At 44.7% G+C, this 14417-nt stretch overlaps 1 protein-coding gene across 1 annotated transcript in view; it reads left to right on the top strand.

The window, feature by feature from the left end:
* The window catches only part of NCKAP1L (NCK associated protein 1 like), a 1588380-nt gene that overhangs the window by 867949 nt on the left and 706014 nt on the right, over window positions 1-14417 (top strand). Inside the window, exon 24 of the mRNA XM_078688681.1 lies at window positions 10333-10426. Within this exon, the coding sequence (XP_078544807.1) occupies window positions 10333-10426 (94 nt within the window). The remainder of the gene's footprint in view (window positions 1-10332; window positions 10427-14417) is intronic.

The following is a 14417-nucleotide window of genomic DNA, read 5'->3' as shown; positions in this document are numbered from 1 at the left end:
GCAAGGTAAGTGGTAGAATCTTGGGAAAATAGGAGGGCATTTCCGTATATATCAGCTCTCACTGACGCCTCCCTTTGCTTGGTTCTTTTAAAAATGTTGTATCTTTAAATGTTAGATATATAAGGATTGAAACATCTGAAAGCTTTCTAAATGGAGAAAAAATTTGCACAAGTTGTTAGAAGTCCCAAAATTCTTAATTGATTGCCGTCATTTTAAACAGGTCTCGCAGTTTGATCTTAAAGCCGCATTTTATTAAATACAACATAAATCATCAAATGAAGCACTTTCACTTTTGCTAAACATGGAGGTTTTAGAATTTCCTAATTACATGAAGTATTTTAAGTACTAGTTTTAAATTTGGATGAACCTGTCTTTTATGATGAATAATCAAAATAAAGACTTTATTGAATTGAATGAGAATTTGCCTAGCCTTAGTGCTGGTAAGTTCCAGCGAGGATTATGTCTTCTTCCTTCACTTTATTTTTACAGCAGCAAGAAAACACAGTAAAAACTACTTTTCCCATGAACACTTGGGAAACAGGAAACTTGAACATAAGTCCTTTGTCAGTCTTTGCACTCCAGCAGCTCCCATCATGCTCCTCTGCTGCTTCCTATTCCTCTTTCTTCGCGCGAAGCCCATGTTCCGGCACTCTCACGCATCCTGCTTGGGACCATCATTCCCTGCAAAAAATCGCACAGTCAGATACTGACCGTCTCTTCAGCATATCATAACATACATAGACGTAGAATACAGTGCAGAGCAGCAACAGTCATAATAGCAGAAACTTCATGAATGAGTTACTTACATTCCATACGGGGAGGGTCCACTTCTTGGAAGTCATTGGGGGGGATAATCCTCGCCTCCGAGTCCTTAATAGAATTGGAACTTACCAGCACTATGGCTAGGCAAATTCTCATTCTATGGCAGGACCGGAGGCTTCGGATTATGCCAGTTCAAAGCTTGTCGACAACCAACCGAGCCACTTCTAACACTGGCTTAAAATAGAACCTCTTGAACGTGGAATCTGAGGACCAATCGGCCGCCCTCATCAGATCCTCTAGCCGAGCCCCAAGGGCAAAAGCTTTGGAGGCCATAGCTCCTCTTGCTGAATGAGCTCCAAATTGTCTGGTATCAATCCCCGCCTCCTGCATCACCCAACACACCCACCTGGCAATTGTTGGGGAAGAAACAGCCTTGTATGGTTTTCGTAGGGCAATGATAATTTGTCTTTCGCTTGGAGGGCGAGTGTCATCAGTCATATCTTCGTAAGCACAGAGGCACTGCACTACACACAGTTTAGGGGAATCTGGAAAAGCCGGGTACGAAATAACCTGTGTGACGGTCTTAGTTCGCCTGCTCACTGTAAAAGACACCCCTTCCGGGGGAAAAACTCTGGCCGTGATGTCGAGAACTCGTACGCCTGAGACCCATCTGCAGGATATCAGGCATAACAACATCGCTAGTTTACTTGTAAGCTCTTTACGAGAAAGTAACCTATTCGGCTGCCAAGAAAGAAAGAAATTCAGAACCCTGTTTACGTCCCACGGGACGGAGTAGCGCGGTTCAGGTGGCAGCGAGAGGCGGATCCCTCTCAAAAGCCTGCACGCCAAAGGGTGCTCCCCAATCAGGGAACCCTGCACCAGGTCATGTCCAGCCGAGATTGCAGAACGGAATAGAACTGATTGACCAATAGGCCAGACCATCTTCCGCCAAACCGGCCAGGAAGTTAAGGACATGCACTACATCTGCCCCCACGGGATCAAAACTCCATCGCACACACCAGCGACGCCATCTATGCCATGCTGATCGGTATCTCTTGGACGTGCTATCCGCCCATGCCTTGGAGAGCAGATCCTCTGCTTTTCCCGAAAGGCCTGGGAGCGTCCAGCAACGCCGGAGATCCTCCACGCCATCAGCTTTAGCGATCCCTCCTGGACCAACCGGTGGGGAGTCCCGTCCGGACTGAGCAGAATGTGAGGAGATTGGGGGAGTAGGATTGGAAAATCCCAAGAAAGTTCCAGAAAAACCGGAATCCAAACTTGAGATCTCCACCATGGCGTGATCAACACCGCCTCTGCCAACTGACGACGCAGCAGCGCTGACACTCGCGTTATCATTGAAAACGGGGGAAACGCATACCCCTTCTCGCCCGACCAATCCTGGAGGAAAGCGTCCGTTGTCTCTGCCAACGGATCCGGGCGCCAACTGAAGTACCTCGGGAGCTGATGGTCCAGACGTGACGCAAACAGGTCCACCGTGAAGGGACCCCACCTGGCCGCCAACAGAGCGAAGACCTGAGGGTCCAACTTCCACACACTGGCATCCAACAGGTGTCGGGAGCGCCAATCTGCCACTTCGTTCTGCCGACCCGGCAGATACTCTGCCGTGACCGACACCTGATGGTCCAGCCAGAAGTGCCAAAACTCCAGTGCAAGGTCCGCTAGCATCTTGGATCTGGTCCCACTCCAGATGATTGATATATCGGACCGCCGACACGTTGTCCATCCGAAGCAGGACGCGCGATTGCACTCTGTCCTTCGTCCAACACTGGACCGCAAAGGACCCCGCTAGCAACTCCAAACAGTTGATATGTAAAGACTGCTCGTGGGCAGACCAGGCACCACCTGTGGAAAATTCTCTGCACCTGGACCCCCAACCAGACCGACTGGCGTCGGACTCGATAACTATATCCGGGGCTGATCTAAAAATCGCACGGCCGTTCCAGGCCTCCATGTGCGACAGCCACCACTGCATCTCGCCTCTCACTTCCTCCAAAAGAGGAATTAGCTGAGAGTACGTTAGTCCTTTCCGAAGGTGATACGTCTTCAGACGCTGCATCGCCCGATAATGGAGAGGGCCCGGGGATATGGACTGAATCAAGGATGACAGGAGACCCACCAAACACGCCAAGTGGCGCAGAGATATGAGCGGCCTCGCCAGGGTCTATCGCAGCTCGTGTCTGATCTTTGCCATTTTCCTGGCGGGAAGACTCAAAGTGGAAGACACTGAGTCTATGTTGAACCCCAAAAAGGTGGCACACTGGATGGGAACCAGAAGGGACTTCTTCTCGTTGATAACGAAGCCCAGACCTTGAAGGAGGTCGACTGCAACCTGAAGTTGGGACACCAGCCATTCTGAAGACTGGTCCCTGAAGAGCATGTTGTCCAGGTACACAATCATCCTGATACCCCGTGCCCGGAAGGCCTCTACCGCCGGACGCAGCACCTTTTGTGAAGCACCACGGCACTGAGGAGAGCCCAAAGGGCAGCGTGGTGAACTCGTACACCTGACCATCCCACTTGAACTGGAGGAAACGACGGTGAGGAGGAAAAATCGGAATCGCCAAATAGGCGTCTTTTAAGTCGAGCATGACCATCCAATCGGACAGACGTAAAACATCCCTCAAGAGGTGAATTCCCTCCATTTTGAAATGGCGGTACACCAGCCACTCATTGAAGACCCTCAAATTGATGACCGGACGTCGGCCCCTGTCGACCTTGTCGACCAAAAAGAGGTTGCTGAGGAAACCCTCGGGATGCTCTCGCGCGCAAGAGATCGCCCCTTTGAGGAGGAGGAGGGCGGAACCTCTTCGCGCACTATGTCTGCATCTCACTGTGAGAAAGTAATGGGGCGGGGACGCTGAAGCTGACAGGGACGACCATGGAACTCCATCTAGAAGCCCTGGACCGTCTGCAGCACCCAAGCATCGCTTGTAAGGGCAACCCATGCCGGAAAAACTGTGCCATGCGCCCCCCCTACCCACAAACTCGCTGAGGGCAGTACACTCAATTCTTCCAGCACCCTGCTGCTGGCATCTTTGGCCTCCTCGGCCATGGAATCTCTGTCTCCTCGTTGGGTAGAAATTGTTGAATCGGTCGTTGGTTTGAAACTGACCGCGGCCGGAGCCTTGCCCCCGATCTGAGCTGTTGCTACAACCGAACAAATGGTCCCTGCCACGTCCGGCCCTCTCAAAAACCAGAGGGGCAAAAACTTTCTTTATATTGGACTGTGCTCTGTCCAGAGAAGTAAACGTGGCCACAAATTTGCCAAGCTCCTTAATGAACGGGTCCCCGAATAGTCCTCCTTGCGCCACAGCGCCAGCCTCAGAAGAGGCGAGGTCAGCCAGCTTAGGGTCAGTCTTAATCAACAAGACCTCCTTCTCTCAGTAGAGAGGGCGCAATTGGCCTTGCCAAGAAAAACAATGTCCTACTGCACCCAATTGGAAAGGACCTCCGGGGAAATAAGATCCCCTGAGACCTTCTCCTCTTCGGCCATGTCCAGAATCTTGGTCATGGGACCTACTGCATCTAACAGCTTGTCCTGGCAGGTACGCCAGGACCTGTCTATACCCATCCTAGGGTCCTTGACAAATTTAGCTAAAAATGTCGCCATCTTCGGGTCGATATCTGGGGTCATCGCCACCTTACCATCTAAGGTGGGGCGAGGACACTCCGCTCTAAGGTTACCGCGGGCATCCTTATCCACTGGCTTACGCAAACGGTTCGCCACATATAGGGCCACCTTCTCCCCGGGGACCCAGTCCGAAGACTGTGGGTGGACAATATCGTCCGGGTCCAACATGTCCGAAGGACCTGCGGAGGAGGCAGCTTGGGAAGGAAGCCACGACCTAGAGGAACAGGCCTCTTCTTCCGTGTCCGGAGAATCCCCATCCTCCTGTGGCTCCGGGGACATTGTGCGTGGGGTAGGGTGAGGCGATTCAACTGGTGGCACAGGGATGGGCTGGGACCCCTCGTGCGCCATAAAGGTGCTTTTAACTCTAGCAAAAGCCTCAACTCCTTCAGTACACGGTTTTTATTAGGAGGAGAGAGGGCAAAGGCGCTGGGGCCGGGGCCGGCGCGGGAATAAGGGCCGCAAGTTTTGCGTATGCCTCATCCATCCGCGCTGTGAGTCGCTGCTCTAGGGGAATCATGGCCTGATCAACTGCCCTGTAAATGGAATCATCCACCGCCTGGTTAAAATTGTCATCCCAGGGGGCGTAGTTCAGGGGGTCCTCCTCTGGGTACTGGCCTTGGTCCCCTGCATCATGAGGTAAGTTAGGCTCTGCAGGGTATCAGGGATATGGCACAGCAATTAACCAAGGGCCCTCCCTGGCACCAACTTTAAACTGGGAGGGAGCCCAGATAATGTGGGGGCACAAAAGGCACACAATTTAAGGGGGGTCAGCCCCAGGGGACGCTGCAACCCTTCTACTTATAGGGCACCACCCGGAAAAGCATCCCATCGCACCCACTGGCTGGTGCTGATTTTGACCCCACAGGGTGTCAGAGCTCACAATACAACCCACACAGGGTGTTGAATAATGGTGAACTGCCTAATTTGGGACCCAAGGGGTGTCAATCCGGGTGGCAGGGAGCGAAAACCAGGCACCTGAGGCAAACGTGAGAAACCCGCTTTGAAAAGCCTCCTTCCCTCGCGCCGGCCACAGAGTGAAAAGCTCGCCCCCTAGCGGTGGGAGGATCCCACCGCGCTACAACTGGGCACCAAATTGCGTGAGGAGCGCTAAAAGCGTCCCACGATTGTCAGGGGACTCTGAAATAAAGAAATAGGTTAGCGCTAGCCTAGTAACAAAAACGCACAGCCCCCAAAACCCAGGAGAGAGAGTAAAAAGACACTTAACTTGCTGATGAGCAGCGAAGAAAGAGGAAGAGGAAGCAGCAGAGGAGCATGATGGGAGCTGCTGGAGTGCAAAGACTGACAAAGGACTTATGTTCAAGTTTCCTGTTTCCCAAGTGTTCATTGGAAAAGTAGTTTTTACTGTGTTTTCTTGCTGCTGTAAAAATAAAGTGAAGGAAGAAGGCATAATCCGAAGCCTCCGGTCCTGCCATAGAATTGAACCGAGATGTTGCATGAGCCCTGGCAAAAATATATAAAAAAATGTTTGGGTTAGTGATGTAAGAGGCTCGGCTAAGAGTATTTTTTAGTTACTCTGGAACTGAGGTGCTGGGAAATGGAGCTTTAATGTATTAAAGGTTGGGGAACGGATCTTTAATCTATTAAAGGTTGGAGACTGGAGATTTTATGTTAAAGGTTGATGTATTTTGCTTAGTGCTCGGCTGAGCTTCATGGACGGTGGGGAGAGAGCTGGGGAGGTTTTAATAACATATTTTATTGTTTTAAAATATACGTTTTAAAGACAAGGGTCTAAACATTCATAAAATGTAACTGATAACTGAACTGGATGCACCTATTTCAGCTTGTGCTAGCTGGCAGCTTCAATGCAGGTAAAACAGCAGCACCAGAAGTACAGAACCGCAGAGCTTTGCAGTACTTAGTCATAGCCTTGACGTGTAATGCAGGTTACAGCTCCCAAATCCAGAAAGGTACCAGAACAGTGTTGCCTGCAGGAAAGGTCATATGGAGTTCGTTTTCTGAGCTGCAGGACAGGTCAATGTTACAGCAGCATCCTGACATCAACGTTGAGTGCCTTCACAAAGTCAATCAAGTTAAGGCAAATTGTGCAGGTTTTTCGCACTCCTTGGGTGTTTCTGCGCAGAGCATGCTTCATTTACTTTGGACAGCATCCTTCCTCCAATGTATGGTTTAATTATTCCTATTACTAGTCTCACTTAAGAACGAACCATACACCTGAAAAATACATACATTTATTAAGGATACCTATCACTACCTACAACTTGTATACAACTTTATAAACAGTAAACGAAAATGATCCAGATGCTCGTCATACACAAAAAGCTGTCATTGCCTTTCCCAGGCCCCTGTCAGGGGGAAAAGGAGTAATAGGAGATGGTTGCTAGGTATTGCATGGAAGATTCACTTAAATGATTATTAATCTTACAAACACTACTATGTGTAAGCAAGAAGGGAGGGACAGCAATCAAACAAGCTCGTAGAACGGGACAATACCAGTGACACGTTAGTATGGCAGTGCATTATGTGAAGTCCTAAATACCTTCCATATAATTTCAACATTGTGGCTCCACGAAGTTCTCTGCTGCTCCTGTATGTGAGAAGAGGCTCACCTTCACACAGAAATTGATTGGCAACCCTGGGAATACTTCTGAAATACAGGCCACATCCATTTAACATCCATTTAGCTTGTCTTGTTTGCGACGTAAATCGACTCCGGTCTGGAAATACAGGATTCTAGGGGGCATATTACCAAGCCCCTATCGCCACCACAACGTCACTTTTTGTGACGGTGGCGATTGGGTCAGCGCCCTTTTACCAAGGCAGTGTTAAACCACATAATGTGGCTAAAAGTTAAAGCTGCCTTGGTAATAGGGTCCCTTTCACGCTGCCACCTATTATCAAGAGAGGCTATAGGACAGGAAGGTGTCCCTTCCTGTACATAAACAAACCTTTTTTTAAATACCATTTTGTAACTTAAATGTGTGCTGCATGAAGCAGCACACATGTAAGTTACATGTAAGTTACAAAATTGCATTTTAGTTTGTTTATGTACAGGAAGGGACAACTTCCTGTACATCTACAAACCTCCCTGCTCACAGGCACCCTTGCACTCTGGTGCAAGGGTGCCTGCCGTTAAGTAGCGAGACTTAGCGCCATCGCTTGGTGAAACACCAGGCTGCACCATATCCTTTGTAATATGGTGCAGCCTGATGCTTCCAAAGTGGCGATGAGAGGAGTGAAGCCAAGGAGGCTAACGCCTCTCACTGCCACTTCCTAGATAATATGCCCCTGTATTCCATACCGTGGCGGTTGGATCACTGTTGAGTTTCCCTCTGTTCCAGCAGTTCCACCAACATTGTCCCAGGTTCTTTATTAAGAGCTATTTCAAAAAAGTCTTTGCTCAAATATTTGTATTATGCCCATTAAAACCTCGGAATAAGCCTGCAGTGGCATCACAAAGATTCTAAGTAAGGACTCCTGTGCCTCATTCTCAAGCACTTGTACCTTAGACACCAGATGTACCAATCAATAAGGCTGCAGAGCTTGAAGCACTATTTGCATGTCCTCCTCTTTCACATGATTGAGGAATACAACCCATTCTTGGTTATGTGTTGGCATGGAGACACAGCCTTGGCCCTCCTCATAACACATTCTACGGGTGTCATATTCCTTTTAATGCTTGGGAAGAATGCCGTCATTCTAAGAGCAGTGTCCTTATCCTGGATACACTCTGTGCAACATCATGTTGTGTTTTGCAGGTCCGCCTGGTTCTTCATTACATTCACCTTTGGAGGTTGTTGCTTTTGGTGCAAAAACATAATTTTTATCTTTGGGACTCTGTCGCTTAAGCTCATTTGGTGCCCTCTTCATTCTGGGGCGATATCAGCAACATCCGGTCGCACTGCTTTACCCCTCGCACATGTCCGCAGTGACATCTTTCTCTGGTAAACCTACTCTATTGTCTGTCTTGCCATGGAGGATGTACACATGGCCATGTTGGAACAGAAACCACCCACTCTCCTCCGGGGCCACTCTATCTCCATGTGTTGTTACACGGCATAAGGCGTGGCTGAAACACCAAAATGCCAGTTCATTGGGGGACCCTCCAGAACCCCTCCAATCACAGAACAAACACCAGGTACTGCCATCACTCAGGGCTGCATCAGCATCATCTCAAAAGCCTTTGTTGATACTGGGGGTAGGGCAAGATGTTTTGTGTCTTAGACCGTCAACATCCGCTCTTGCCACTAGAGAACCCTGGATACCAGGTATACATAAGCCTCCGGTGTTAAAGGCGGCCTCAAATAGGGAGAAGAGTTGAGTCTACCTCAAAAAGCCACCACCGTGGTGCAAGGCTGGCTCCATCCCCTTCCTTCTTTTTAGATTCACATGTATGCAAAGGGATGTTCACTAAGATCCATCTGGAACACCGAAAAGGATCCCCAATAGTGATCAAAACATTATCCATATCATTCTGATGTTTGGAATAACTGAGAAGAAAAGAGTCTAAATATATGAGGATTTCTAAATTTTACAAAGTGTGGGAGTGGGGAAGTAGGCCTCTTGTCTAGTGTGCGCACCCCAAATATAATACATTTCTTAATCCCATTGACCTTACCTGTAGGGCTTCTCCTGGCTCCTAAATCCCTGCAACACTGCAATTTGATTTATTTTTGCATCACATTCTGGAGCCACAAGCTCCATAGTCTCCTGTATAGTCACTCTCTCTTTCCTCAATCCCAGAGGCTGACGGACCCAAAGCAGGCTCAAACTGATATTTGGGCTGGTGTTAATTTTTCTCAGTTTGGCCCCTTTTTCCCATGGTTGTCCTGCGTGAATCACAGAGCAGCCTCTCTTCTGGCCCTTTCAGCTCTTTCGGGACCAAAGTGATATTGCTTCCTCCCCGCTGGTCACAGGGGGAGTCTACCCTGGTGTAGCCCAGCTCTGAGGACCCTTCCTTCATGCATTTCCAGAGGATGTTAATCCGACCTCTTCCTTCCACTAAGGCACTGCTAGAAGAAAGCCATTTTGCCCTCTAGGGCCTTCAGAGCAATTGGAGGGAGGCAAGTGCCGCTACATGCCCATTTGGCCAAGTCGTTCTTTCAGGCTTCTTTTGTGTGTTTGTGCAACCACACCTGCCTTCACCTGCAGGTTCTCCTTGCAGTGTTTATTAGATGAGGACTGCTTTGATTTGCAGGAATAGGATGCCACCAATGGCGCTGCCGCCCTCTCTTGCCATCCACCCCTCCAGTTGGGCTGATTTGTGCCTCTGGTTTGGCACTAGAAGACCAACCTAAGCTCCAACTGCTATGCTGCGGTCTTCTTGCTTGTTCAGGCCTACCAGGGGCCTCCGATTACATGTCCGTTCAGAGAAAGATATTTCTTTTTCAGTCTAGTCTTCCCTCTGTAATTCTGTCAGGTGTAAGGATCGTTGTTCTCTGATATTTTGGGCTGAATGCACGCCTCTCTCAAGGTGCGTCCATCATCTTAGCCTGCAGGCCGCAACCCAGCCTGTTTATTTATGTCTTAACTGTTTTTTTTACGGAGTATTATATAGCGCGAACTTGCGAACTGTTGTTAAATTGATGTGAGCTGACCTTCTCTTTTCGAGTATAGTCTTGAACTGAGAAAAGCTGCCAAAAGCATTACCCATGTGGACTTTAAAAAGTCATGGATCCCTTTTTAACTGATTTGCCAAGTGCAGAATTAGCAGGCATTTTGCTTTGTTTCTAATTTACCCCCTTCCCATAGCTCCCTTTAACATTAGAGGTATTTGTATCTATTACTTTTCTTTATTGTGTATTGTTATCCATTGTTACTTGTCTATTATTTACAGAGTAAATGAACATGACATCTAACTGAGAATGGATTCTTATTATTTACAGTAACATCTGTATGTTTCTACACATCGATATATTTACACTTCTATATGTCCACAGAAACTGGTGATGGAGAACATGGATGTTCTGGTCCAGATCCGATCAAATTTTGACAAACCTGAGCAGATGGCATCTTTGTTTTTGCGATTGACCTGTAAGTAGTAGAGCCTGGTGCAACTGACGTCTTAAAAGTGCTGTGTATTTCATAGTTGTATGTCAAAATGTATTGTTGGGCTCAGCAAACATAGGTATATGTGTAAAAAATTTGGCACAGGAATGGAGTATCGTCATGGGCTGGCACTTCAGCTGAGCGCTCAAACTGTTCAAATGTCATCTCCATTCAGGCGCGCAACACCCATTGGAATGAAGGGGCTTCAGCCCCCCCCCCGTCGTGTGTGGCAGCCCGGGCTCAGACAGCTCCCGGGCACACACGCAGCCGCACCCGAGCACTTCACAGGTCTTTAAAAGACCATGTGCATGTTAAAGAGGCTTTGTTGATGTTTCACCCCTTCTAAGAGCCCCTGCAGCGCCACTCTACCTACTGCTTAAAGTTTCAGCCCCCCCGAAATTATTTCTTAGCCCCGCCCCCCGAAATGTGGCTCTAGTTGCGCCTCTGTCTCCATTTTACATGCCTAGTCTACCTTCCTAATCCTGGGCTAGGTCAAGGACAATGTTCCACTCTCCACTGAGTATAGTTTTAAACCAAATAAAAATAGTAAGAGTATAGATGAATTGACAAAAAATGGTTCTTCCGGCATGGTTTGGGACCATAGATAGGGCCTAGGATGGCTGTAATGCCTCAGATATATAATTTTACAAAAGCTTAACAGCCCTCAGTTATTTCATTAGCTATTTTAATAATTGAAGTTTTTCAATCTTATGTAATATTTCTAAATTTTGCATAATAAATACAAGCATTTATTAAAATTACAATATATGTGATTGAAAAGTATGTTAATTGTAATTTAAAATTTTAACAACTATTGTAATGGGGTGAATAAGCAGCTGATACTTTTAGTAATAAATATTAAATCATATAACATTTTTTTTATATTTTTAACATTTATCTTTTATAAAATAAAGCTAATAGTAAATTAGACTACCGCAGACATACATACCTTCCAAATATTTGATATATGCACTTTAGCCAATGTTTGCAGCACTACAGTTATGAAGGAAACTTTGACAACTCCATGCAAATGCACTTTCTCAAGCATTAGCATAGGCAATGTGACCAACTGAAATATATTATTATTTCCGATAGTTTATTGGACTGGAGTTCGAAGAGTAAATCTGACACCCCCAACAATATCCATTTTCCCAGATGTTCCTTGGACTGGGAGATAGAATAGTAAATCTGACTTCCCAAATATATTCACATTCTTTAATTTGCTGCACTCAAGCATTATGACCAACTGAAATATATAGTTATTTCCCATTTTTGTGGCCAATATTCTGGCATACAACCCTTGAATTAGCCATGTGGTATTTGTACAGAATACCAGCAAAAAAAATGATGTGATGCAAAATTATTGTGTCAAGAATATTGGGGTCGCAGAAATATCATCGACAAGAATATTGAAGGTATAAATATTATTTTTATTGTTAATAATATTGTTGTGATAAATATTCATGTTGAAAATATTGTAGTATGTAATGTCATTTGTAAGTGTTAATTTGTGTGTAATTTATTGTAGTATGTTTAATTGTAAATTATATTTTTGTTTATTGGTATTTTTAGTAAAATATTTCATTAGTTCTGAAATTGTTGAAATTTGTATTTTTAGTTGTATTAATGTACATAAATACCTTTTTCATACTTTTTTTAGTAGTGGGATATTGGATTTTTAAGAGATAAGGGTGGGGACAGTTTTAAAAAGTGTATATTTACAATAACATTTATGTCAATAATTATAATGATATGCAAATGAATGTTTTAACATTTATTAATTATTTTTATGTTTTACTAATTTTTATTTAATATTAATTAAAATATATATTTATTGTATGTAGTGTAAAATATTTTTTATTTAAACAATTCATTTAATAAAAGCATTTACAAATTAAAACTATTAAACAAATTATTGTAATAAAGTAAATTAAAAAAGTTTTAAATAGATGTTTCATAATGCAAAGCTTTTTCTGTAAAGTTTTGTAACTATCCAATTTCTTTAATTCCATTTATTTTAATATTTTTATTAAATGTAATTTAATATTAAATAACAAATATATCAATGGTACTACATTCAAACTAAAAATGTTTTAATAATAAGGAAAAGTGTACCTTCTAAAAATAATATATTACCCAATATATTACAAAATATTTGCAAAAAGTACAATTATTTGAAATTATTTGTGTATAAACTTAAAAAAAAGTAAATATTTTCTCAAACGTTTTTAATATTATACAAAAATGATACCTATTTTGTTTTTTCATTATACTTTTTTAAAATTAAAATGATATATATTTTTTTATTTAATATCAGTTCAACATATTTTTATCTATGATTGTTTCATTTCGATCATGATTTTATTTATTTTTAAAACCCATCTACTCATATAACTGAGGACAGGAGCGTAAAAACACACTCTGATGAAAGTGTCAGCTGAAATGTAGAACATCTATCTGTGTGTGCTAAGGTGCAGGGTGTGCCACTATTCCCAGAGATCATTGATATATATTCATTTCGCTTCAATAGGAAGGTGGGGGTTTAGTCTAATCAGTCTTATAACATGACAGGCTTTTTATGGGAAATAGTTTGTTTACCATGCTAACAATATTTTTGGTATGCATTTGTTTTCTTATTGTGGTGCAAATACTGCATCTTAGGCAGGGTTTTAAGTGGGATGAAAAAGTAAGTGGGCCTCTAAATGGGGCATGGCCGATGCAATTAAGAGCATGGCTTAGAAACACCAGAGCTGAAAATCTGTGTTTAGCCTAGTGTGCCCTCCAACTGGTATTTTCCTGCTTCTGTAATCACATCCAGGTATATCATACAAGTATCAAGCCAGGATTATTGGCGTTGTCAATGGTTGTCAGTTGCATAAGATAAATAAGCAACAACTATGGCTTTGTTGTGTAGAGTATAGTAAATGCTTCAGTTCTGAAATGATAAGACTGTGAAAGATATATAGCAAGTCTCTTTGAAGCTGCATCAAAGGCAGTGAAGAGTGGTACTGCTACAGGGTTAAGATAACATTTTTTCATCCTGAGGGTGAGGGCAAAAATAGAGAGCCCGATAGGGACCCGTCTCAGCACCTGCTTTTTTGAACTGTCGGTGCTGAGCACAGATGTGACCCGGCTAACTTAAAGCCCTGATTTTAGAGCACAAAAGTTTAAACAAATGTTATAAACGTCCTTTGTGTCTATTGTTTTATTTTATTGTGGGCAAGTGCCAGTGAGAGTGCGAAAGGGTGTGTCCTGTTACCAAGATCCCTGAGAGGGTCAAGAGTTTTATGTTCTCTGGTGCTAATTCATTTGTTTCTCTGGAAAGGTTAGGAGGCTAAGTGAAGCACTATAGCTAGTCAGACTCAGGCTTGAGGATACTGAAGTTGTATGGTGGGTCATTCCCTACATGCCGATGTTCTATGGTCCCAAGCATAGTTCTGTTACTGAGCAGAATCCCTGCAACATGGCGCTGCCGATGTTTTGCTCAGGTACTTACTTGCAGGAACCCTGAGTAGTGTTTGTGCTTGTCCACAATACCCTCACACCTTTTACCGGAGACGCCCGTGGTATTAGGGATTTATACTCCACAGTTTTTAGGGAACACCTAGTTCAGTTGGTTTTTCAAGCTTGAATGTAAAAAAGTTGAGAACCTTTTTGTGAATAAATGATATCCGTTTCCAAGGTAGATTAGATAAGTAGGTTTATTAGATAAGATGTTATGAAGAGCCCCACCAGGAGCAGCCTTCCTTCTACTCAACCCATCCTCCAGCTGACTCTCTCACTCACTAACATTCCACAGCCACCTCACACACCAACATTCCACCGCCACAGTGACACTGACTGAGCAGCAGGTATAACAAACCTGTTTGTGCTAGGCTTAGAATCCTTTATGAATTAATTATGGTGCAACCTGTTGCTATTTCAGCCAAGTGCCGACCGTCAGTCTATGTGCTTCTGAGACAAGGAGCCTCGGATG

The sequence above is a fragment of the Lissotriton helveticus genome, chromosome 1_1 (assembly GCF_964261635.1).
Source record: "Lissotriton helveticus chromosome 1_1, aLisHel1.1, whole genome shotgun sequence".
Classification (NCBI taxonomy): Eukaryota; Metazoa; Chordata; class Amphibia; order Caudata; family Salamandridae; genus Lissotriton; species Lissotriton helveticus.
This window is presented reverse-complemented; position numbering and strand designations above follow the sequence as displayed.